Genomic DNA, 25062 nt, shown 5'->3' with positions numbered 1-25062 from the left:
AAAAAAAATTTTGCCTAACAGTACTTGAATCATCCCACATGTACATTTCCTCTAGTTTTCACTCCTGTCTGGTTTCCTATGTATCGTGTAGCTCTTTGAGTTTCAGATATAAGGTGGACTTAGAAAGGTTGGCAGAGAGGGCAACTAACCTGCCTTATGCAGGCTATAAGCCTTTAGAGTGCCTTTCTTGAGTGCCTGGAAAACACCCCAAATTGATCACAGTGTTCATTTTTTTCTGCTACATTTCAATGCAGCCTCTGAAACCTTTGTAACACAGTGCTTCAGGCAGCCTGGATCCCTGGATCAGAGCTGGCACTCCTTAGGCTAGTCTTAGTGGTCAGATGTTGATAGTGTGTTTTTAAGGCTGTTTAAGTGGAAAGGCTTAGGACTGGGTGGAAAGGAAGAAAACATGGAGCTGGTCCTCTCCATCAGGCTTAAAGCCCTGCAAATCCACAGAATGGCCTCTGGCCAGATTGTGTTAGACGTGAATGTTACAATCTGCAGATACAGACCTTCTCTGCCATCTTCTCGTTGTAGGATGTTGAAGTCAAATGGATTGAATACCAGAATATGGTCAACTACCTCGTCCAGTGGATCAGACACCATGTGACCACTATGTCCGAGAGAACATTTCCTAATAATCCTGTAGAACTCAAGGTCTGTGTCCCTATAGAAGTTAAGTAGGATTGAGTTTATTATTAAACTTTTAAATAATGCTGAAATGGTTCTGTCATTTCAGAAATTGAAGAAAAATTGCCCTTGGCAAGGTACTAATCATCAGGCAAATTATTTATTTATTCGTCTCCTATTGTACAGAGAAAATGGAAGTCAACATTAATAATTAAAAGATAATAGTGACAACATCTTAAAGAAATTTATAGTCCCTTTGGTTTGAATTGTTGAGAGTTTTAAGGTTTAATTTGGGAAGATTTCTGGAAGTGACGTTGCCAGATTCTTTTTGGTGCCTGGGAGATGCCTGGAGCCAGCAGATGGCTGGGACGCGAGGGGAGGGCGGGAACTTGTGCAATGCGACCGTGGCAGGGCCTGTGCCTGTGTCACATCCTGTTAAAAAACAGCCTCAGAGGCTCCTGTGGTACAGCAAGAGGTACATACTGTCTTTCACCACGAATTCGGAAATACATACCTGACTCCCAGAGTAAATGAGTTCCTGGTTTAGTAGAACATTTACTACTACCTAAGAACCTGGGTCCATCTCTTTGAGCAGAGACATTATAGAAATATTAAAAGATAGTACAGATATAGAAACGTATTGAAAATAAGTTGTCTCATTTTGTACATTGGGATTTGTCATAGCAAAGTAGTGTACTTTATTTCAAGAAATGGGTAATGCGAATATGAACAACAAAGTCTAATTCCTTGAATTGCAGACTTTGTTTTCCCGATCAGACTAGCATTGCAAAAAACGGTCCTAACCCAGGGTGGGCCCTGTTAACGTTAGTAATTGTGTCCATGCGTCTATGTGGAACATCTGTGGAATAGCTTTTATTTGCGTTGCCACGGGGAGCTTGTCCTTGGCACAAACTTCCTTGGCATGTGTCGATGTGATGCTGTTTAAGTTCTCTCTGAAGCTGTTTGTGTGATGTCTCCCTCTGTGGCTGGAACCTCTCCCGGCAGGAAAGCTTTCCTCCCCCTTCTATCAGCACGTCTACTGTGAACAGTGGGTAGCCCATGATGGCATTCCGTGCTTATTCACCTATGGACATCCTGAAACGGTGCATTTTGAGTTTAAACCAATTTTCAGATTTCAAGTTCCACTTATTTCCAGATGGATTCCTTTTGTCCAGACATTTGAGTAAATTCTTGCTGGCTTCTGATTAATGCAGATTCTTAAATTATTAAAGAAGTTCAAGTGACTACACAGATTACTGACTGGTGCCTGGGATAGGACGTGATACAGGAAAAAAATATATTGTGGGGAAATACCAAATAATTTTATTAGCCAGCAAAACATTAAATGGAATCCTTCAAAGAAATGTGTCTGCCTCAATGTTTGCAGGGACTTGTTTTAAAGCAGCATGAATTAGGATGAAATAATTAACATACACTTATTAAATGTGGAGACGCTTTATCAACATAATTTTTATAAGGTCCTTGTTAATAAATATAATAAACACCTTTAAGAGATTCCCAAGTTAATATCCATAAATTAGATAGTAATTTAATTATATGGTTCAAACTTTTATAATAATAGCAGCAACCAATAGCATCTGTCTTCGTTTACTTATAAGATCTCCTTAATTTGGCCAATGGGACATTGAAACGAAATTTTAGTCCTATCTATCTGATGAGAATTCTGTTTTCAAGGATAGACCATGAAATAGAGGAGAATGCTCCCCACCCCTTTTTATGGGAATTGCATCAGATGATTTTTCCAAAAACTAGAAGCTAAAGTACAGCATTTGGGAAGTGGATCTTTTAAAGTATGTATCTTCTTGTTTGGATAATGAGAGATTGTCAGTAGAGCCATAGTAGATACTGCTGTGGTTTTCACTGTCCAGATGGCTGGGTAGCCTATGTTGAATCAGGACTCATAGCCATAATTGCACCCTCCTCAGATCCCATACAGCCTGGTTACCGACTGGCTGGGAATTGAGTGTCTGTTTTATAAAGGAATGCCACAGAGGGCACGTGACAGAGTAAATAGCGTTTGAAGTGGTGACATTATGTGATAATGAAAACAGGTCTTTGAAGTTTGGCCCTTCATTTATTTTCCCTTTCTTTTTAGGCACTTTATAATCAGTATTTACAGTTTAAAGAAACAGAAATTCCACCAAAGGAGACAGAAAAATCAAAAATTAAACGCCTGTATAAATTATTAGAGGTAAGCAGAAATTTCCTTTGTATTGTCAAATGTAATCTTTTAAAAAAATTTTATTGAAGTATACTTGATTTACAATGTTGTGTTAATTTCTGTTGTACAGCAAAGTGATTCAGTTGTACATATGTGTATATTCTTTTTCATATTCTTTTCTATTATGGTTTATCCCAGCATAATGAATATAGTTCCCTGTACTATTATACAGTAGGACCCTGTTGTTTATCCATCCTATATATAATAGTTTGTGTCTGCTAACCCCAAACTCCCAATCCATCCCTCCCTCACCCCCCTTCCCCCTTAGCAACCACAAATCTGTTCTCTATGTCTGTGAGTCTGTTTCTATTCCGTAAAGTTCATTTGTGTCATATTTTAGATTCCACATGTAAGTGGTATCATATGGTATCCAATGTTATCTTTAATAATCTACCTTGATGTAAGAAACATAATTTTTTACGTCTTTGCTTCACATTAACTTTTTTGTTGTTGTTTTCTCTAGATTTGGATAGAATTTGGACGCATCAAACTCCTTCAGGGTTATCATCCCAATGACATAGAAAAGGAGTGGGGAAAGCTCATCATTGCCATGCTCGAGAGGGAGAAGGCTCTTCGTCCCGAAGTGGAAAGGTGAATGGGGATGTCCTCTGCCCTGGGTGTCCAGTGAGAGGGGTCAGCCTGTGTCGTGTAAAGAACTTAAGCTTTGGAGACCAACATTTACCTTTTTCATTCACTTGGCTCTGTGACCTTGAATAAGTCACTTAGCCTTTCTGATTCTCCATTTTCTTATCTAGAAACTCTTCCAAGAGGTTTGAGGAGGGATCAGTGAAGTAGTGTTTGAAGAGGGCCTAGGCTGGTGTGTGAAATCTCATCTCGTACGGTGGTTACAGTTTTAAAACCAATCAGGATGACCCGTGAGAATTTCTCCAACTGACTTTTAAGTCACCAGGGCCTGGATCCAGAAGTTCATCCATACATAACATAGGCTAACCATGAACTTATCTCACTTCTTGTTGTATTTTTTGCTACGGCCCTCTTTCTACGGGGCAGTGAACTCTCTATTTGAAGGGCAGTGAGGCCGCTTCTAGAGAACACTTAGTAAATGCTGGCTCAAGTTCCCTCTCTGCTTTTTTGCCCTGAAAACATCACTCACCTTCATCTTTTCTCTCCCGCTACACCCAGCTGCCGGGGAAGGTCCTGCTTGGTCTTTAGGACACATTTGTTGGATGGATGTGTCTCTGGGGTAGTCCTTACATCCCAGCCTGACTTGTGGTGTGTGGGGCTTGTGTGGCCTGAGTCCACGGGGCTGGCCTTACAGCCTGGGGACCAGTGGCCAGGCCAGGCATCGCCCTCAGGCCCGACTGGCTCCACGCCGCCTCGCTTCTGTAGTGCGGTCACGCTGTCTGCCTCTCAGGAGCTCTGACTTGCCAAGGTCCCAGCCTCCCCCATTTATGAGATCTCTGCACTGTCTGATCCTTTGGCTGGGAAGTCTGTTTCATCCCCTCTTTACTCCTCATCTTTCTCAGATCTCGGCTTCTGAAATGTAATTTCCTCCAGAAACTTTCCACAGTCTCCCAGGTTGGTTCAGATGTCTTGGTGATAATCCTCCTGTTTATATGGATTGCTCCTTCATAGCCCTCATCTCCATTGTAATTTTGTATTTGTGTCTGTGATTGATTAAGGGCTGCCCATTCTACAGTTGTGAGCTCTAGTAATGTGGAGACAAATTCCTGTTTTTGTAGTTCCTTGTGTCGCCAACACTTAATACCCTGCCTGCTATCAGTATCCTGATGCTCTCTGTGCCCCCTCGTAACTTCCACATGGAAGAAATATGAACTAATGTGTTGAAGATACAGGGGCAGGTCTAACTTGTCAGGCCTTTATTAAATCACTGATGACACTCTTGTTAAAGCAGCATATTCTGTCTACATAACTAGATCATTAGAACCAGAACAAGCTCGAAATACCCAGGATGGACCTTTTATGGATGAGATAATTCTGGGTGGTTCAGATGGGATGCTCAGCTTCTCATCGGAAAGAATGGAAAAGGATGCCACAGAAAGAGTACGCAGTAGATTTTAGTCGACAGAATAGCAGCTGGATTTTAATATATGTTAATGAAAGAATGCTGTGGTTAAGAGTTTGAGGTCTAGGAGCCAGTCAATCCTGGATGAATTATTAGCTCAGTGTACAAGCCATGTAATCTTAGATTCAGTAACCTCTCTAAGCTTCAGTTTCTTCGTTTGTAAACAGGATGTAATAGTACCTACTGCATTTGGTGGTTCTGAGTATGTCTGTAAAATGATTAGTTAATTTCCTGGCATGTAACAATTACTTCAGAAATGTTAGGTGCTGGCTGCTATTACTATTTGTGCTTTTACTAAATATATCTGACATGGCACTCTCAAATTTCCTTTTCTTGCCTTCTGAAAAGAACAGTATCTACCTCTAGGTGGAGAAGCAACAGTTTGGCCTTGCAGTGTTAGGGATAGGAAAATATTTAGGAGCTTGGCTGATTCAATGCCTTCATTTTTCTTGATGCAACACGTTTTTTTTTGGGCATTAACTCTGTATTGCAAAATAATAGCTGTGCAGCATGGCAGTGTGTAAAAAGCAGATGTGAAAGAGCCAATGATCTTAGGCCTATAGAAAGGAAAAATAAGCACAGACAAATTAAATCTGCAAGCATTGCACTGATATTCTTCTTAGCACTTTGGCTTTTAAAAATGTAAAGTAACTTTAGTACGATTAGACCTAACATTCCTGGGAGCACATCCTGTAAAGAAAGGTAAATGGGCAATTTCCCATTTAATTTAACCTAATCAACAAACACCATGGTGGTTAAAAAGGAAAAGTACTTTGCTTCTCCTCAAACTCATTTGTTTATAGGTGCTTGTAAATATCAGTTTTTAACCCTATGTTGTTCAGTACAGACCTGGCCTTTTCCAAAAAGCTGTGATCAGGGTCTGATTGACTATTTGTGTTCTTTTAGCTGATGATTTGCCGGAATAACCTTTTCTAATCGTACCTGGGCTCCTGGGAGGCATCAGAGTTGTTTTTGAGGCAGTTGCAAGTGGATGACTCTTGGTGAAAATATTTGGCAAGTCTTCTCCAGTGACGCCCCAGTCAGCCTGCCTTGTCCATACTTGTAGGGCTTTAGTGCAAGCTACAAAAGGCAGACCTCAGCTAGTAAACCCATGGCTCTAGGCGAGATTCTTCTGAATAGCTATCAGTGTATTATTTGCTGTGTGTTGAATATGCACGTTGGAGCATATTTAAGGAGCCATTAAAAGCTGTACCATTCAGCCGCCACTCTTCACCGTTAGAAGTAGCGCTTTTTGTAGACCTTCTACTTTTGAGTCTACTTTTAATGGTGGAGGAAAGAACATCATTGCAAGGATAAGAATGCACAGCAGTAGTTACAGTTACCGTAGCAGTGATTCTGTGTTTAGTAACACGACTAGCACACGAACCAGTCTTGATTCAAATGAAAATTTCCTCTCAGTTCATTGTGGTCCAACGCTGATCAATTCCTGCATTAGCTTTGGCAATGAATCCTTTGATGGACACAGGTATGGAGTCATTGGTGTGGGATTGTGTTTTTTCTTTTGGTGGGCTGCATTTTTTCAGGGATGGCCAACTCTATGACTTTAGAGGGAGAGGCTTTATTTTATTTCATTCCTTCTTTTAGATTGGACATGTTGCAGCAGATTGCCAGCCGAGTTCAGAGGGGCAGTGTCATTTGTGAAGACAAACTGATGCTTGCCCGAAACGCTCTCCAGTCTGTAAGTTCATTTCAGGAGCTGTTGGGATTGCAGTAGATGGGTCAGTGTGTTCGGATGAACTAAAACTTTGCATAACATTGGGTAGATTGGTCTACTGAAACAAAGTTTGTTAAAGATTATGATTACTTTGCTTTCTTGAGGGAAAACATGTTTTTGAAGCAAAAGGCAAAACAGAGAAAATCCAAGTAGCTTCTGTTCTAATACTTCGAGTTTTATATTTGAGGCTAGTTTTGAAACTTGTTTAATTAATTAATTAATGTAGAATTAATATTGAGTTCTTTTAAAATACAGGATTCTAAAAGATTAGAATCCGGGGTGCAGTTTCAGAATGAAGCAGAAATTGCCGGGTATGTCCTTGAATGTGAGAACCTTTTACGCCAGCATGTAATTGATGTACAGATTCTTATTGATGGAAAATACTACCAGGCAGACCAGTTGGTACAGAGGTAAGAGTGCTTGTTAGTCAGCCCTGTCCTTCTGGGTGACTGTTTCATGGCACCTGCATTAAGAATGTAGAGTGTGACAATTTTATGAAATATTTCTTTAGCTCTTTTTTGTTGAAAATGTGTGTCACGTTAATTCTATCATATTTGGGTGTGTTTAGTAGGTTTTGTTCTTCAAAGATAAGTAATAGAAAAAAATTTTATGATACATACAATATTTAATGCTGTAGTAACTAACATACATTTGAAATATTCAATTGTGATACTTGAAAAAGGGACAGTATGAGAAAATTATCTTTTAAGTCAGCATTTCAGTTTTCTGTTTATCTTATCATGAAAATGTTCCTAATAAAGTATTGGAAGAAATATATGTGCATAAACATCTGTATCTCTGAGAAGTAGGCTTGGGAGTAGGAATGGAACCTTTCAGGTTGAATACTATATATATTATATATGTAAATATCTAAATACATGAGATACATAAAGCAAAAATTATAAACGATGCTTTGACCCAGTAAGTCCACTTTTAGGAATCTATAGTAATTCCAAATATAGAAAATATCTAAATAAATATAGGAAAAAAAGCCTTTGTTCATGTCAGAAATATTTTATAGTAACAAAAATTTGGAATCTTACATGTCAAATAGTAGGAGAATGATCATATTATAGTGTAGTAATTGTGTTCTTTATAAATTATAGTTATAAAAATCGTGATAATATGCAGAGTACTTATAGTACAACATTCAGTGAAAAAAATTGATGCAAACTTTTATCAATATGATTACAATGACATTTTAAAATAGACTTTATTTATATGAGCAGTTTAAGTTTATAGAAAAATTGAGTGGAAAGTCCAGAGTTCCCATATCCCCCCTCAAAGCCCCTTCTCCTGTTAGTAACGTCTTGCACTAGTGTGATGCATTTGTTACAGCTGATGAGCCAATATTGATACATTATTGTTAATTAAAGTCCCTAGTTTACATTAGAGTTCATTCTTTGAGAAAAATGCCTCTTATATTATAGCTTATCCCTTTTGATTTTCTTTTCAGGGTTGCAAAACTGCGCGATGACATCCTGGCCTTAAGGAATGAATGTTCCTCAGTGTACAGCAAAGGCCGTGTGCTGACAGCGGAGCAGACGAAGCTCATGATATCAGGAATCACTCAGAGTTTAAACTCAGGGTTTGCACAGACCTTAAACGCCAGTCTGAACTCAGGGCTGACCCAGGGTCTAACGCCTTCCCTGACCCCGTCCAGCGTGACCTCAGGCCTGTCGTCAGGGCTGACTTCCCGCCTGACCCCATCTGTCACTCCTGCATATACACCTGGCTTCCCATCAGGATTAGCTCCAAATTTCAGCTCAGGAGTGGAGACAAATTCCCTGCAAACTCTGAAGCTGATGCAGATCCGAAAGCCCCTTCTCAAGTCGTCTCTACTGGATCAGAATTTAACAGAAGAGGAAATCAACATGAAATTTGTTCAGGATCTTTTGAATTGGGTTGATGAGATGCAGGTAAAAATATTTACTTTACCTGAATTTCAGGCTTTATTGCTACCAGTTTCTTTTTCAAACTTATATCTTTCTATTTAAAGGTGCAGCTGGACCGCACTGAATGGGGATCAGATTTGCCAAGTGTTGAAAGCCATTTAGAAAATCATAAAAATGTTCACCAAGCTATTGAAGAATTTGAATCTAGCCTCAAAGAAGCTAAGATCAGTGAGGTATGTGAATTTGAAATCTGTATGTATTTCATCCCAGCTTTTGTTTTGATCTTTCTATAAAGACCCTGTTGTAACAGGGTAAACGATACGTTGCTTGTGAATCAGAATTCCTTAAGATTCCTAACCTTGCTGTCTTTTTATCCCATGTTATAGATCCAGATGACGGCACCTCTTAAACTAACTTATGCAGAAAAGTTGCACAGATTAGAAAATCAGTATGCAAAACTCTTGGTAAGTTTTTTTTAACTTTCTCTTCCTCTTACCTCTATGTGGCAAAGACACGATTCTTACAATGATTCTCCTTGTAAAGAACACATCCAGGAATCAGGAACGGCACCTTGATACACTCCACAATTTTGTAACTCGTGCAACTAATGAGCTTATTTGGTTGAATGAAAAAGAAGAGGAGGAAGTTGCTTATGACTGGAGTGAAAGAAATACCAACATAGCCCGGAAAAAAGATTACCACGCTGTGAGTATGACTTCTGTAACTGGATGTTAAAAATGCATTTCAGGTTTTATCATTTTCTAATATAGTTTTGCTTGTTTCTTTAAATTAGGAATTAATGAGAGAACTTGATCAAAAGGAAGAAAATATTAAATCAGTTCAGGAGATAGCAGAGCAGCTGCTTCTGGAAAATCACCCAGCCCGATTAACCATTGAGGTAAGTCAGAAAGTGTAATAGTCACAGTGGAATACAGACATTTGATTATTACCCTTCAGTTTCTTCTATTGTTGATAAATTGAAAAATGCAAACTGTCAAACTTCTATTATAACCTGAATCAAAAAGAAAGTTTCTGACAGATCATACTGATTTGCCTTCAGTTCTGCTGAAGTGTGTCACCCACTCATCACTTCCAATAAAGGTACTTTGTCAATCCCTGTGGCCAAAGAGATGTAGTACAGTAACTTTGAAGGACCTTGACTTGACAGGCTTTGAGGTTGATATTTCTTCCTAACCATATGACACTGCACCAGGGACGTAACCTTGCTCAGTCCCATTCACTTACCTAAAATGGGGGAAATTGCTTCTAACCCATAGAGTTGTGTGAGAAGAAGAAGAATGTACTCTTACTATTTAGTTCAGTTCTTGGTACACAGTAGGTTCTCAAGAAGTACTAGTTATTATTATTTAATTTACTAATTGTATTCATGATCTGGTTTTGTGAGGTGTGTCCTCAGGGTGTAACACACACATTTCAGACCCAGAAGGGGAGGGTTGACCTAGGGTTTATCAGGCTGCCCGTGGGGTGGCATGTGTTTAATTTTGGGGCCTGATATCTACTGGTTAGAGTTAGTGACTGTCTGAATGTGCAGTGGGTGATGTAAGAGGGCGAGAAGCATGTAACGTGGACAGATGTGCTGTATTTCCAGAGGAAGAAAAATGAAGCTATGCTTACAATGGGACACGCAATTGAAGAAAGGAATCTGAGAGTCTTTGTTCACTGAAATAAGTCTTCGTGACACAAAAGATTCATAAAATTCTAGGCCTCACTTGGTGGTCTTGGGAATATTATAGGTGACCTTCTTTCATATAAAAACGTGGTTTTCATCCCCAGGAAATGCTGCATAGGAATGTTAAAGATATAGAAGGTAGGGTGGCACTAGGGAAAGGAAATCAGAATCATGAAGGGTGTGGATATACTTTTATATGATGATCAACTAAAAGTGGGATAGATATTCTTTGGAATAGAGAGATGAAAGCTGTTAGGAAATACGATTGTAGGTTGAGAACTCTGATGGGAATGGAAAATGTGGATGTGAACCTGATTACTTTTAGGTAGAGCTGTTAGTCTAATTAACTGAAAGTCTCTGGAACAATAGAATTAAGCCGTAGTCGTCCTTATGATTCCACGGGCCCATCCAATGTCTTGTGGGCAATGGATAATAGTTAATTATTAACTCTTTTATATTTTATGTGAAAAAGAAACTAATAATCGGACCATGCATGATGTGTCTTTTATAGCCAATTTACTCAAAGTAGCTTAATTGGAGGGAGCAGGTAATGTGATGAGGATGTGTTGCCAGATTTCCAGTGCTGCCTTATGCATTCCACCCAGAAAGCTGCCTGGACAGAGCTCAGCAGGAGTGTTTTTTCCAGGAGGAAGGACAGGCTTACATAAGATAGTCATTAGAGCATCAAGGGCGCCCTCTTCTGGAAGCCAGTGAACTGAACCTTAAATATGAAAGGGTGTTTCATGTTTTCTAGTAAGTAGGTGTCTTTTCTACAATATTTTTGCTCTCAGGAAAGAGACACCAAGTGGTAAATAAAAATTCAAGTAAAAACATATGAAATAAAAATTCCTAGGATTATCTTTTCTTTTTTTAAATTTTTGGCCATGTTGGGTCTTCGTTGCTGCACGTGGGCTTTCTCTAGTTGCGGTGAGCGGGGGCTACTCTTCAGTTGCGGTGCGCGGGCTTCTCATTGCGGTGGCTTCTCTTGTTGCCGAGCACGGGCTCCAGGCACGTGGGCTTCAGTAGTTGTGGCACGTGGGCTCTAGAGCGCAGGCTCAGTAGTTGTGGCACACAGGCTTAGTTGCTCCGCGGCATGTGGGATCTTCCCCGACCAGGGCTCGAACCTGTGTCCCCTGCATTGTCAGGCAGATTCTTAACCACTGTGCCACCAGGGAAGTCCCCTTAGTATTATCTTGAATATAATTCCAGAATTACACAAATAAGGGATTGCTTATGCCCTTTTCCACTCTCCCCAAACAGTCCCGGTAAAAACAAACAAATAAATCACCCCCACCCCTGCCAAGAGCTTCCAGACTAGTTTTGGAAGCAAAGACAGAGAAAACTACAGACCATGTATTTTTGTGTCAAGAGGGGTATTTTATGATCCAGTAATATAAAAATTCAGAAAAAAGAAAGATGAAGGAAAATGTCATGAAGGAGGCATATCTGACGATGCCATATAGGCAAGTGTTGGCAGGTGGAGGGTTGGTTTTCTAAAAAGCTGGGATAGCTTGCATCCATTTCTAATATTAAAGAGGTTTTCATGGAAAAACAGTCAGAGCTGGCTTTTTCCATATATTTTAAGAAAAAAATGTCAAGAAGCTAAAAATTTGAAAGAAAGTGACTGGACTCATTGAAAAATTTATATTTAAACTTTTAGGGCTGGCTTTGTACAACTGGGAACTCGTAGTTTAGAGGGACATTTCACTACCCCAATTTTTCAAGTCTTACTCTGTTAAAGAATTCTCATCATCTATGTAGACACTAGAGTCTTTTATCCTTGAGAAGTAAGTTGTGTGTGTTACTGTCCACACGGCAACAGTGGCTATGTTTTACCTGTCAGGCCTACCGAGCGGCGATGCAGACGCAGTGGAGCTGGATCCTGCAGCTCTGCCAGTGTGTAGAGAAGCACATAAAGGAGAACAGCGCTTATTTCGAGGTATGGAGGCAGAATCACCACGTCGATCGATGGTATTGCAATTTTGGCTGAGTTACAGAAAACAGTTCCATAATGTACTGTTAAGATGCACGTATGTAGTGTTCAGGGGAAAGAAACCAAAATGTTTTCTTTGTAGGATATAGGGATATATGTTCTTCAGGATAAATGGAAGCATTCTAGTAAGGAAGAAATACTTTAAAAACTGCTTAAAATGTCAGAAAATCTTAATTTTGTCCATGCTTCTCTTATTAAGGAACTGTTTCATTACAGAGAGCTTTCTATTCTTCAGAAGTTTTAAAATATTCTTGGAATTTCACCCCCGATTAACAGCTGTTTGGACCCTAAAGTGAAATAGAAGTTCAGTCAAAATAATATCGAGCCAAAACCACAGTATAGAGAGAAAATTTGTTATATATATATGTATATATTATTTTTCATATTCTTTTCCATTTTGGTTTATCACAGGATATTGGATATAGTTTCCTGTGCTATACAGTAGGACCTTGTTGTTTATCCATCCTATATATACTGGTTTGCATCTTCTAATCCTAAACTCGCAATCCATCCATCCCTCCCCCGCCTTCCCTCCCCCTTGGCAGCCACCAGTCTGATCTCTATAGACATAAACTTTGGATGGACAGTTAGAATTCATTCATCATCATCCAAGTTCAAGAATTGGTGTTTGGTTAAAGGAATGATTTTGGCTAAGTTGTCTCGTGATCTTATTCTGTTCCCATGTAGGAGGGGTCCACACAGGGCTCTGGTACTCGAACCTGACAACTCTGGGCTTTGCTGACATTGCATACACTTTAACTGCCAGTTTTCATCTTTCCTTAGTTTTTCAATGATGCCAAAGAAGCCACGGATTACTTGAGGAATCTAAAAGACGCCATTCAGCGGAAGTACAGCTGTGACAGGTCCAGCAGCATTCACAAGCTGGAGGACCTTGTTCAGGAATCAATGGTACGAACAGGAAAACCTGGAAGTTTCATCAGTGATGTATAGTGAGGACTAGATTAGTGCTTTATTATATTTTCTATGTGCAGAACTTCATGTTTTATTGGTACTCTTGATATTTCTGCCTCAATCAAGCATTTAAACATTCAGTTTTAGTGTTTTTTGGTAACAAATACAACAAAAGTGTTTGTCATGTGATTGCCTCAATATTTTAAAATGCTTTCACTGTGTTGTGTGTATCTGTGTTTAGTCCTTCATTCCATAAATACTTGTTAGCATTTCTGTATCCCAGACACTATTTTAGGTGCTGGGGATAGAACAGTGAACAAAACAGACAAGAATCCTGCTTATATGCTGGGGATGGGGCTCAATAAACATGATAAATTAGTAAAATATACGTAGTATGTTAGATAATGGTAAATGCGAAGGAGGAAAGAAACAACCAAACAAAACAAGGCAAGAGAGGTGCCAGCGGGGATGGGGAGGGATTGAACGTTTAGACCAGGTGGTCAGGGAAGATTCTTCTGGTGAAGTTCGTTTAGGCAAAGCCCTAAAAGAACAGAGTGCACACGTTTTTTACTTTTAAAATCCATCTGATTTATTCCCTAGGAAGAGAAAGAAGAGCTTTTGCAGTATAAAAGCACAGTCGCAAGCCTGATGGGGAGAGCAAAAACAATCATTCAGCTGAAGCCAAGAAATCCTGACTGTCCACTCAAAACTTCTATTCCGATCAAAGCCATCTGTGACTACAGACAAATTGAGGTACTTTAACTCCTAGAAACAGACCAGGTTCTGACATTATTCATATAGTTAAAAAATGAGGTCATATTGCTCATTAGTGGTAAAGTTTTCCACCTCAAAAATACAAAAAAAATCCCAAGATTGGATGTGGAAAAAGATGAGTACCACAGTGACCTCATCTTGTTATTCTGTTCTTCTTTTAAAACCAGATAACCATCTTCAAAGATGATGAATGTATTTTGGCGAACAACTCTCATCGTGCTAAGTGGAAGGTCATCAGCCCCACCGGGAATGAAGCCATGGTCCCGTCTGTGTGCTTCAGTGTCCCTCCTCCAAATAAAGAGGCGGTCGACTTTGCAAACAGGTTTGTGCGCACTAGCTCCAGATGTAGGCCTGGCTGTGGAACTCTCTGAAGGTTAAAAGAACAGTCAGTGCTTTGACAAGGCTCATAGGATCAGGAGGACCTAGAACTAGGAAACCTAGTATATGTCACAAACACAAAGAAAAATTGTAGCATGTGTTCAGAGGGAGTGGAAAGGCTGAATCTGAGTTTTCTTACCTATATTTCAGAATCGAGCAGCAGTATCAGAACGTCCTGACCCTTTGGCATGAGTCTCACATAAACATGAAGAGTGTGGTCTCCTGGCACTATCTCATCAATGAAATTGACAGAATCCGAGCTAGCAATGTGGCTTCAGTAAGTATAAATCTACACATCCACCTAACCTGTCCAAAGATGTGGGGCCCCTTGTCATGAGGGGTGGGTTTTGTATTTTCTCTGGGGTAAGATGGAGTCGAGCAGATCCATGATAACAGTCATTCATTCAATGAATATCTGTCCTATGCCTGCTGTATACGAGGCATTTTCTAAGAACTGGGGGATCTGGAAATCCCATACTTTATTCAGGGCTTACATTTTCATTGGGAGACACAGTATAGTGTTTGGGCATATAGAGATGGGTGTAGTTTGATTTCATTTATTAAATTTTGTAGTCTTGTTTTTTCTCATCTTTTAAAACCTAAGATTGTAATTGAAGAAAAGATTAATTTCCAGTGGTTTTCTATTTATGACTATTAACATAAACTCATGTCCCATAAGACCCACTTGAGATCTGTCCTTTTGAAATTTTACTCTTAGTACTATAATGGATCACTGGTCTTCTTTAGATAAAGACAATGCTACCTGGTGAACATCAGCAAGTTCTGAGTAATCTACAGTCTCGTTTTGAAGATTTTCTCGAAGATAGCCAGGAATCCCAAATATTTTCAGGTTCAGATATAACACAACTGGAAAAGGAGGTTAATGTGTGTAAGCAGTATTATCAAGAACTTCTTAAATCTGCAGAAAGAGGTAAAGCATGGAAATCCTTGCCTTTTTTCCCCCATGGGTGTTTAGTCCAGGCTATTTTCTGCTATCAGTGGGAATCTCAATCTTAGGTATATTTTGTCACTCCACCTGTAATAGGTAGAGATAATTATTGGAATATTAAATGCATGTTTGAGGTAGGAAGATTCAAGGAGGGACTCAGTTATTTCCAAATGATGAATTAATAAAAAGATGTCAACCAAGTCGTATGACAATGAATTCTTAGTGTATCTACTGTTAAACATTTTCACTATTTTGCAGTGTAATGTTCAGAATGATGATCTTTTAGTTTCAGAAAAGTTTCAATTATTTTTCCGTATAGCAAACTTGGATTTTTTAAAGACTTTTTCTTAGAGCAGTTTTAGATTCACAGCAAAACTGAGAGCAAAGGGCAGAGATTTCCTATAACCAAACCTGAATTTTATACAGGGGTTGAAGGAAAAGATTTTGTCTTGTTAACTTTTGTTAAATATAAATTTTATTCCAAACACTTGATATAACTTAGAGACCAAAAAAACTTAGTAGTAATACTCTATTTTAAAAATTTTTAAACATTAACATAATCTTTACCTTTCATTTTAAAGGATTTTAATTTAGTTTTTTTTACTAATCTGCTACTAATATAATTCACATTTTTGTGAACACAAAACAGAGCAATATATTACTTTCCTTAGACATCATAAATCAGATATTGGTACTTTAAGTGGCATTGGGGAAGTTTTATTAAATCTTCGTAAATTGTAATGTCCACGATTTCAAGGTTTATATCCTTGGGGTGGGTTTGTTGTGATAACCGGTATCATTAGTTTGACTAGCTGTGTTTCAGTAGTAGTAAAACTGCCATATTAAATCATGAACGAGAACATCCAAAAGATAGAAAATGAGGTATTTTCTAAACATTGCATTTATTTTCACAGAGGAGCAAGAGGAATCAGCTTATAATCTCTACATCTCTGAAGTCCGAAACCTCAGGCTTCGGCTTGAGAGCTGTGAAGACCGTCTAATCAGACAGATCCGCACCCCCCTGGAGAGAGACGACCTTCACGAAAGCGTGTTCAGAATCTCAGAGCAGGAGGTGAGTCTGAGAAGCACGTGGGGACAAGATTAGCACAGATTACCATCTTAATGACCTTTACTGTCGGCTCTGCGACCCCTCACACGCTCCCTTTGCCAGGGGTCACTTGGTGAGGTCTGCCTATGTACTTACCGCTGATGGCAGCCGAGGCTTCTGTAATTCAGTTCCGCCTCTCACTTGGGTAAACACAGGAACAGGTACTTTCTCACCCATTTATGTGGAGGCTGCGAGGGCTTCTCACAGTTTCTCACCTGCTCGATGCACAAGCACTGAATTAGATGTTTGGGCCCGAGGAGGTGGACAGTGAGGGAATGATTGATTATGAAACTTGACTGCTTTGGCTTCATTTCTTTGATAAAGAAAAAGTAAAGAGTATGTAAATGTTTTGCAAGTAGAGATGATCATACTAAGTGACGTAAGTCAGAAAAAGACAAATACCGTATGTTATCACTTATATGTGGAATCTAAAATACGACACAAATGAACTTATCTATAAAACAGAACCAGACTCACAGACATAGAGAACAGACTTGTGGTTGCCAGAGGGGAGGGGGGTGGGTGAGGGAAGTACTGGGAGTTTGGGATTAGCAGATGCAAACTATTACATATAGAATGGATAAACAACAAGGTCCTACTGTATAGCACAGGAACTATATTCAATATCCTGTGATAAACCGTGATGGAAAAGAATATGAACAAAATGTATGTATGTGTTTAACTGAATCACTTTGCTGTACAGCAGAAATTAACACAACATTGTAAATCAACTACACTTCAATTAAGAAAAAAGAATACGTACATGTTTAAGTCAAGGGTCATAATGGGAAATGTGTATTTTTAAAGTGTTTGAAGAAAGAGACCCCATCTGGAGTGATAGCCTAATCCTTGTTTGTTCTCTGTTGTGTAGAAACTAAAGAAAGAGCTGGAGCGACTTAAAGGCGATTTGGCCACAATCACGAGTAAATGCGACGACTTTTTCAGTCAAGCAGCCGCCTCTTCCACGGCTCCCACCTTGCGATCCGAGCTCAGCGTGGTCGTCCAGAGCATGAACCACGTCTATTCCATGTCCTCCACCTACATAGAGAAGTATGGAACCACTGCCTTAATAGAAATCATCTAAACTGGCTTCATAGAAGTGCCACTTATATATATAGGCTGTTTAGCCAAAAATGTTCTTTTTTTTTTTTTTTAAACTTATTTATTTATTTATTTATTTTTGGGTGTGTTGGGTCTTCGTTTCTGTGCGAGGGCTTTCTCTAGTTGCCGCGAGTGGGAGCCACTCTTCATCACAGTGCGCGGGCCTCTTACTGTTGCGGCCTCTCTTGTTGCGTAGCACAGGCTCCAGACGCGCAGGCTCAGTAGTTGTGGCTCATGGGCCCAGTTGCTCTGCGGCATGTGGGATCTTCCCAGACCAAGGCTCGAACCCGTGTCCCCTGCATTGACAGGCGGATTCTCAACCACTGCACCACCAGGGAAGCCCCAAAAATGTTCATTTTTAAGAATACAAAATTTTTTTCTTAATAACAAATATATTAAATATTTCTGTGGACTTACGATGCATCTTCATGCTGAAAGGGAATGTGAGCTTCAGAGACTAGAGCATTAATGACCTTCCCACATGTTGCCTATAGTTTTGGTAGCTCAGCTGTTGTAACCTATAGGACTTTCCTCCCAGGCTTGGTCCAAATTAGGTTTGAAAGAAGCCCCTCTGCTGTTGGAATCTCCTGCTGAAGACCACTGTGGGGGCAGGGCATGGGTTCTGTTAGAAGACAGTTAGCGGGATGTTAATCCTTTCTTAAAAATTTTATTGAAGTATAGTTGATTTACAGTGTTGTGTTATTTACTGTTATTTACTGCCGAGTCACTGCTACAGCAAAGTGATTCAGTTATACACATATATACATTCTTTTTCATATTCTTTTCCATTGTGGTTTATCCCAGGATATTGAATGTAGTTCCCTGTGCTCTACAGTAGGACCTTGTTGTTTATCCATTCACTATATAACAGTTTGCATCTGCTAACCCCAAACTCCCACTCCATCCCTCCCCTAACCCCCTCCCCCTTGGCAACCACAAGTCTGATCTCTATATTTGTGAGTCTGGTTCTGTTTCGTAGATAAGTTCATTTGTGTCATATTTTAGATTCCACATATAGGTGATATCATACGGCATTTATCTTTCTCTGTCTGACTTACTTAGTAGGATATTAATCTTGTAATAAAAGTGTCAGTGTCTCGGGATGAAGAACATGCTACATCATGCACCCTCATGGTGCTTTGGGACTGTATTGCGGGAAAATAAATGCTTACCAAAAGGGGGTGTTGTTTAATTCTCTTTTTCAGGTTGAAAATTGTCAACTTGGTGTTAAAAAACACTCACGCTGCAGAAGCCCTTGTAAAATTCTATGAAACGAAACTGTGTGAAGAGGAAGCAGTTACAGCTGACAAGAATAACATTGAGAATCTAATGAGCACTTTAAAGGTATGCATTTCACTGCTGGCTATTTTTTAAGATTATCCTTTAAAAGTATTTCTCTAGCACTTGGCCCAGGTCTTCAGACATCAAGCATTAAATATCTGAACTTGAATACACTTCTGTCCATTCCATGTCCTGTCTCTGTAGTACCATGGCTTACTGTAAATAAGTATGTTCATTCATTTTTAGTTTGAGGTAAGTTCTTTTCATTTGAAGTTTGGATCTTTTTGACGGTAGGTTTTTATAGTCCGTTCATGTTGGCAGCAAGAGGAGTTGAAGCTAAAAAGTAAATTATTGGTAATAGATTCTCTTGTGGAAAGAGGCAATTATTTTAAGAAATCAAGGAGGTGAGTAGAGTAGTTAATCTAAGAAGGAAAAAGGCTGATAGTTATACTCGTCTGTTTCTCTTCTTCCATTTATAAAACCCTGAGTAAAGATATTGTAAAACAATTGTGAAAAGTTTTCTCAGTGATTTTTTAATGCATGTGTTCATTTGAGATCAGTAGATATTTAAAAAACAAACAATGAAAAAGACTTACTGAAGTAGCAGACTTAATTATGAAATATATTTTATTTTATTGATATGCAAATTTTGTTAGACTGAACTCTATAAAACTTGGTTTTTTTAGGTCAAAGTACAGTCAAATATTGGCAATTGTATAAGGTTCAAGCTAATGTAATATTTTGTATATGAAAGATATTCTTTCCATTGTCTGATTTTATAGCAGTCATTTGTAAATGAATTGTAAAATTAGGTGAATAATGTGTTTACACAATGAGCGGTTGATACGTTTTTGTAACTTTATAAATTGATGTATTTTAGCAATGGAGATCTGAAGTGGATGAAAAGAGAGAGGTCTTCCATGCACTGGAGGATGAGCTACAGAGAGCAAAGACCATTAGTGATGAGATGTTTAAAACCTACAAAGAACGTGACCTTGACTTTGACTGGCACAAAGAAAAAGCAGATCAGTTGGTTGAGAGGTGGCAGAATGTTCATGCTCAGATTGACAACAGGTTAGTACCCTTTTCATTCATTTTTAGCTCAGATTTAATCTCTGTATTCTGGGTAAAGTCTAAATGTATTAGGCTTTTTACTTCCCTATGTAATTCATTCCATAGAGTTAATTTCCATATGTAGTTAATTGTGTTAATTGCAAGAGCTCTGTCCAATTACATTTCTTTTTTATAGGGTGGCCTTTAGTAAGATATTTAACTTCCAAGTAAGTTATTTTTCAGTTCTGTGTTATTACAACTGTTGATGTACTCTGGCATTTATATAGTTAATCTACTTGCCTTTTCTGAAGGAAAAAACAATGTAGTTCTCTAATTATTACCACTGATAATATCAAAATAACCATGACTTAGTAAGAGGAGGGTGGGTCATGCATTCCCTAGGGCCGGATGTAGCATCTATACTAAACAGGAAGTGTAAAGAAACTGAAATGTCCTAATGCTCATTTTAATCGAAGATACAAGAAAGTCAAAATCATTTGCCCACTGACTGAAATAAAAAAGTGAAAAGAAATGGGATGGTTTTGGGGGCTCATCTTAAAAGAAATGGAATAGTGTTCCTTCTCATTCATTTTTTATGTTTTTATTAATGCAACTAAAATGCTTTTATGATGTAGTGCCATTTGTGAGAAATAAATTATGTTTAAATATATAGTATCTAATCTTTAAAATACATGATCTGTAGGTTTAATGTAGTGGTTTTAAAATCATAGAAACTGGCGTGTTTAATCACAGCTCCTAGAAGGTACCCTCTGAGTCCATGTTGAACCATTCATTGCTACCATGTCATTTTTTCAGAAGTGAACTGCCATTGCTGCAAACTTTGGGTCTTCAAGACTTGCTGATTGATAATTATTATGGTTAACTTTCCAGTTTTCCTGCTTTTTAGCTTCAGTCTCTCGGGCTTGTCCCTAGAATAATCAGTACCGATAAATTGCGCAGGTCCTGGAGAAAAGGAATTTGTATTCAACCCAAGGCAGTGTAGGTGCCCTTGGAGATGGGCCTGGGATGCTGTGGCCTTGAATTCTCGACACACCCCTGTTGTTGTGCTTAGTGCATTTTAGGACAGTAATACTTTGTCTGTCCCTTTTTTTCTATACCTTCCACCTTCCTATTGGTTACTCTTGGAAACCGTGACTATTCCTGTGTTAACCTCTTAGGTTACGGGACTTGGAAGGCATTGGGAAGTCGCTGAAGTACTACAGAGATACCTATCACCCTTTAGATGACTGGATCCAGCAAGTTGAAACTACTCAGAGAAAGATTCAGGAAAACCAGCCTGAAAACAGTAAAACCCTAGCCACACAATTGAATCAACAGAAGGTGTGTAAACACAGTTCTTTGTGCTAGGGTTTTGTCTGCATTTGGTCACTCAGACCTTGACCTTCCTTTCTCTTGTTAGTACGATAAGTCAGCAACTATTTCAAGGAAGGCAGGGAATAAATCACAAATGTTAAAAATTTGCACTCAAACCTACATCCATCCCTTATTTTGATTTAAGAAAGTTGCATGTTGGGACAGTTCAAGTTTCTAATGATCATTTAATCGTAGGTATGGAAATCTCTTTGGTACTTTGCTGGCTGCAGTAGTTTCATGGGATCCTAAATTTTAAAAAAAATGGTTAGTCATAGAAAATTAAACAGCCACATGTGACCAAGAGTTAAATGCTTTGAGATTTTTGTTCCATCTTGAGGGGCCAGTAATTTCTAGCTCTCTTTAGATCAGGATTAGGTGGGGGCTAAGGGTTTCAAGTCTACTTGTGGATAATTTCCATGGAGTTTAGTAATTTCTGCTTTGGAAGCCCCATGAGGGGGTGTCACACAGTGGCTTAATCTTGAAAGGTTGGACTTCACCCATGAGGCAGATGACATTAAGTGCAGTGGGGTAGAGGGAATTCCCTGGCAATCCAGTGGTTAGGACTTGGTGCTTTCACTGCCGAGGGCACAGGTTCCATCCCTGGTTGGGAAACTAAGATCCCACAAGCCATGCGGTGCAGCCAAATAAATAAATAAATAAATAAAGGCTACAATTAAAAAAAAAAGTGCAGTGGGGTAGAGAGCTGTAGTCTTAAGTGATGTAGATATTTCTTAGTGCCTGAGATCTCAAGTTGTTGGATAGCATAGGGCTCCTTGTCCTTTTTCTCCTAACCTGTGTGTGTTTATAGATGCTGGTGTCTGAAATAGAAATGAAACAGAGCAAAATGGATGAGTGTCAGAAATACGCAGAACAGTACTCCACTGCGGTGAAGGTGAGAAGACCAGTTCCTTGCCTCAGATTTCATGTTCAGATATTCAGGGAGGTGCTTCTATGGTGCACTTTTAAAGCCTTTGCAGGTCATTCAATCTGTGTTAAAAAGTGACACAGAGAATCTTCACTCTTTGTCACTTATCTGTTAATTCTTTATGAAAGTGTGAGTCACGTGACGACCCCTGGGTCTTTCATTCTCTCTCTGTGTCACACACGTGCACAGCCTGGCCACACCCCCATGTGCACCAGAATAAAATGTAGCTCTGTAATCCGCCTCTTACCACTTTGCTTCCCCCCTCCCCTCCTTGCTGGAGTGTTCCATGCAAGTATTGCTGGAATATTCCATGGAAGAACGTCTACCCTGTGCTCTAAGTCGCCCACCGCACCTCAGCTTCACGCATCCGGATTTGCAGTCCCATTTCCTAACTAGAGGAGAGGGAGGCTGAAAATAACTGGCACACTGTTCCTAAATGTCTCCATGAACTCCTAAAGAGACTTAGGAACTTTCCTGGCCACCCTAAATGTTTCTCATTTTTATTACCACCTTGGAAACATGTCAGGATTGGATTGATTCTTGAAAATGTAGTTTTGCAATATTCTCTTGACTTATTCAGTGAAAGTAGATGCCCTTTCTCTGCATCAAATCACTATAGAATGAAGGTTTAGTGCTTTGCTTTAATTAATCTTACCATTTCCTTTATACAGGACTACGAATTACAAACGATGACCTACCGGGCTATGGTGGATTCACAACAAAAGTCTCCAGTGAAACGCCGGAGAATGCAGAGCTCGGCAGACCTCGTCATTCAAGAGGTGATACCCGTCCAGAGATGGGGAGGGTGTGAAAGAGAGAAGCAACACTTTAGCAATTTTACTTTTATACATTTGTATTGTGGTAAAATGTCCATAATAGAAAATTCACCATTTTAGCCATTTTTAAGCATACAATTCAGTGGCGTTCAGTACATTCGTCATGTTGTACAACCTTGAACACAATCCATTTCCAGAACATTCCATCATCCCAAACAGATGCTCTCTACCTATAACAATGCATCTTATTAAGGGTTTTAAAAAACCTTTGAAAATCTTCATTCCAGATGAATGAATTGCAGAGAATAATAAATGCGCATCATGATTAAATTTAGAAGAGGACTGTCAACACTGTGGTTTGCACAGCAGTAATCTCGTTCCTACTCGGTTATCATTGCTGGGGAGTCGTGAACTTCCCTGTCCCAAAGACTAGTTAATATTTTAATTATTACTCAGTGTTCATTCAGCTCATTTAGGGCAACTGGAGATTCTGTTTTTATTTTTATTTTTCCTTACTTGCAGTTCATGGACCTGAGGACCCGGTATACGGCTCTGGTCACCCTCATGACACAATATATTAAATTTGCTGGGGACTCATTGAAGCGTCTGGAAGAGGAGGAGGTAACCATTAACCATGGGCAGGTTACTGAAAAGGAGCCACGAGACGGTTTCATGATAAACTCACATGGTTGAGAGCTGATGTATAAGTGATTAATTATAAAATTACAGTGAAAAACAGTAGAGGCCTAGGATTTTTTGGTTTGTTATTAAGACTCTCTCGAACTGAAAAACATTACGAAAAAAAGGAACAACTGTTTTGGAAAAAAAAAATTTTATTTTTACTCTAGGGCTCTAGTATGAGAGCATTAATGTCCTTAAGTGGTTCTATTTAAATTATGGAATGTTGGCAGTTTAGCAGAATGTTTTTCAGTTTTCTCACAGTTGAGAAGTATTGTTCTTTGAAGTATAGTTACTACTGTTACGATATCTGCAGAAATATTACATAAACACACTTGTTTTATGCATTTTAAATTAATTTACATCTTCAAGGATTTAAAACATGAAAGCCATTAAGTTAGAAGTAGCAGGTGTTTATACAAAATGGTAGTACTTTTTAAGAATTGTGGGGGGTTTTATTTTGTTTTTGTTTTTAGCTTTGCCAAAAAGATATGGTGTATGTTAAAAAGACTAAGTACCATTCTAATTTGGAGAACTTCAGTGCCTTTGATTATGCATTTAAAATATATTCAGAAACAGAAAGAATAAGGAGTTGTTTATGGAAATATATTTTCATAAAAGGCTATTGTATCTAATATTGAAAGTATTCTCTGCTCTATTATCTTGATATGCTTTCTGTTCCTAACCTCAGAACAGACAAAAATAGTAAACCAAATGCTGTAGTAAGTAAATTGTGGGGCATTAGCCATTTAAATTAGAACGTTGTTGAAATTCTGTAGGTGACTGTACTTAGTATAACTCCATTCATATAATGAGAGAACCAAAATGGTAGTAAATGTCTAACAGATGTTGCTTTCTTAGTTTCTAAAATTATGACCGCTTTTGTAAACTACTTTTGTCTGTTCAGAGTTAATAGTTTTCGGCAACTAAATCACTAACATGGCTACTTGCAAGTCTATAACTAACTTCCTTTGGGTTTAGAAAGGAGAACCAGAATATTTTCACATTCAGATAATTGGCATACACTTCTCATCTATGAAGGAAAGTCCATAATTTTTTTACATTCTTAGTTTTTAAGAGATATGATTCCATTTAAAATGGTATACAGATCTTTTAAATTGTGTATTTTGTAGTTAAATGTAATATAAATAATTTAAGCCCTTCCCTTTCTTACAGTGTATGTCTGCACATATATGAGCCAATTTGCTCAATGTATCTGATGAAGTAGAATAATAGAAGTTGATAGAACCAAAAGATATTTCAAAAAGCCTGAAATATATCCAAAATTATGCTTGTCATCCTTTGAAATATAAAAGATTATGTTGAATTTAAAGTCAAAACAATGTAGCTTATGGAAGACCATGCAAAGATTATTATAATTTAAAATAGATTTTAAAATTCCTTGTTAAAAATTCACCACTTAAGGATATTAATAATGGAATATCTTATAAAAGATACATAGCTCAGTTTTCAATTCCAAAGAGTAGTGTTTCTGAAACTGGGTCTGTAAAGACTCACATG

At 38.6% G+C, this 25062-nt stretch overlaps 1 protein-coding gene across 25 annotated transcripts in view; it reads left to right on the top strand.

Moving 5' to 3' along the window:
- Nucleotides 1-25062, top strand: part of DST (dystonin) — a 510328-nt gene that overhangs the window by 327030 nt on the left and 158236 nt on the right. For 23 of the 25 annotated variants that reach the window (XM_059939019.1, XM_059939025.1, XM_059939006.1 and 20 more), the window contains 24 exons: nt 538-657; nt 2747-2842; nt 3336-3463; nt 6525-6618; nt 6910-7064; nt 8111-8573; nt 8654-8782; nt 8936-9013; nt 9093-9254; nt 9343-9447; nt 12083-12178; nt 13016-13141; nt 13745-13897; nt 14086-14240; nt 14447-14573; nt 15044-15227; nt 16160-16317; nt 17225-17403; nt 18660-18798; nt 19616-19809; nt 20967-21129; nt 21971-22054; nt 22759-22866; nt 23386-23484. In XM_059939019.1, coding sequence (XP_059795002.1) covers nt 538-657; nt 2747-2842; nt 3336-3463; nt 6525-6618; nt 6910-7064; nt 8111-8573; nt 8654-8782; nt 8936-9013; nt 9093-9254; nt 9343-9447; nt 12083-12178; nt 13016-13141; nt 13745-13897; nt 14086-14240; nt 14447-14573; nt 15044-15227; nt 16160-16317; nt 17225-17403; nt 18660-18798; nt 19616-19809; nt 20967-21129; nt 21971-22054; nt 22759-22866; nt 23386-23484 — 3495 coding nt within the window. Of the gene's footprint in view, nt 1-537; nt 658-2746; nt 2843-3335; nt 3464-6120; nt 6406-6524; nt 6619-6909; nt 7065-8110; nt 8574-8653; nt 8783-8935; nt 9014-9092; nt 9255-9342; nt 9448-12082; nt 12179-13015; nt 13142-13744; nt 13898-14085; nt 14241-14446; nt 14574-15043; nt 15228-16159; nt 16318-17224; nt 17404-18659; nt 18799-19615; nt 19810-20966; nt 21130-21970; nt 22055-22758; nt 22867-23385; nt 23485-25062 lie in introns of those variants that run through there. The other 2 variants (XM_059939026.1, XM_059939024.1) reach the window with 2 other exon arrangements.

The sequence above is a fragment of the Balaenoptera ricei genome, chromosome 11, assembly GCF_028023285.1.
Source record: "Balaenoptera ricei isolate mBalRic1 chromosome 11, mBalRic1.hap2, whole genome shotgun sequence".
Taxonomy (NCBI): Eukaryota; Metazoa; Chordata; class Mammalia; order Artiodactyla; family Balaenopteridae; genus Balaenoptera; species Balaenoptera ricei.
Note: the sequence above shows the minus strand (reverse complement) of the source record. Positions and strands in the feature narration are given on the sequence as shown.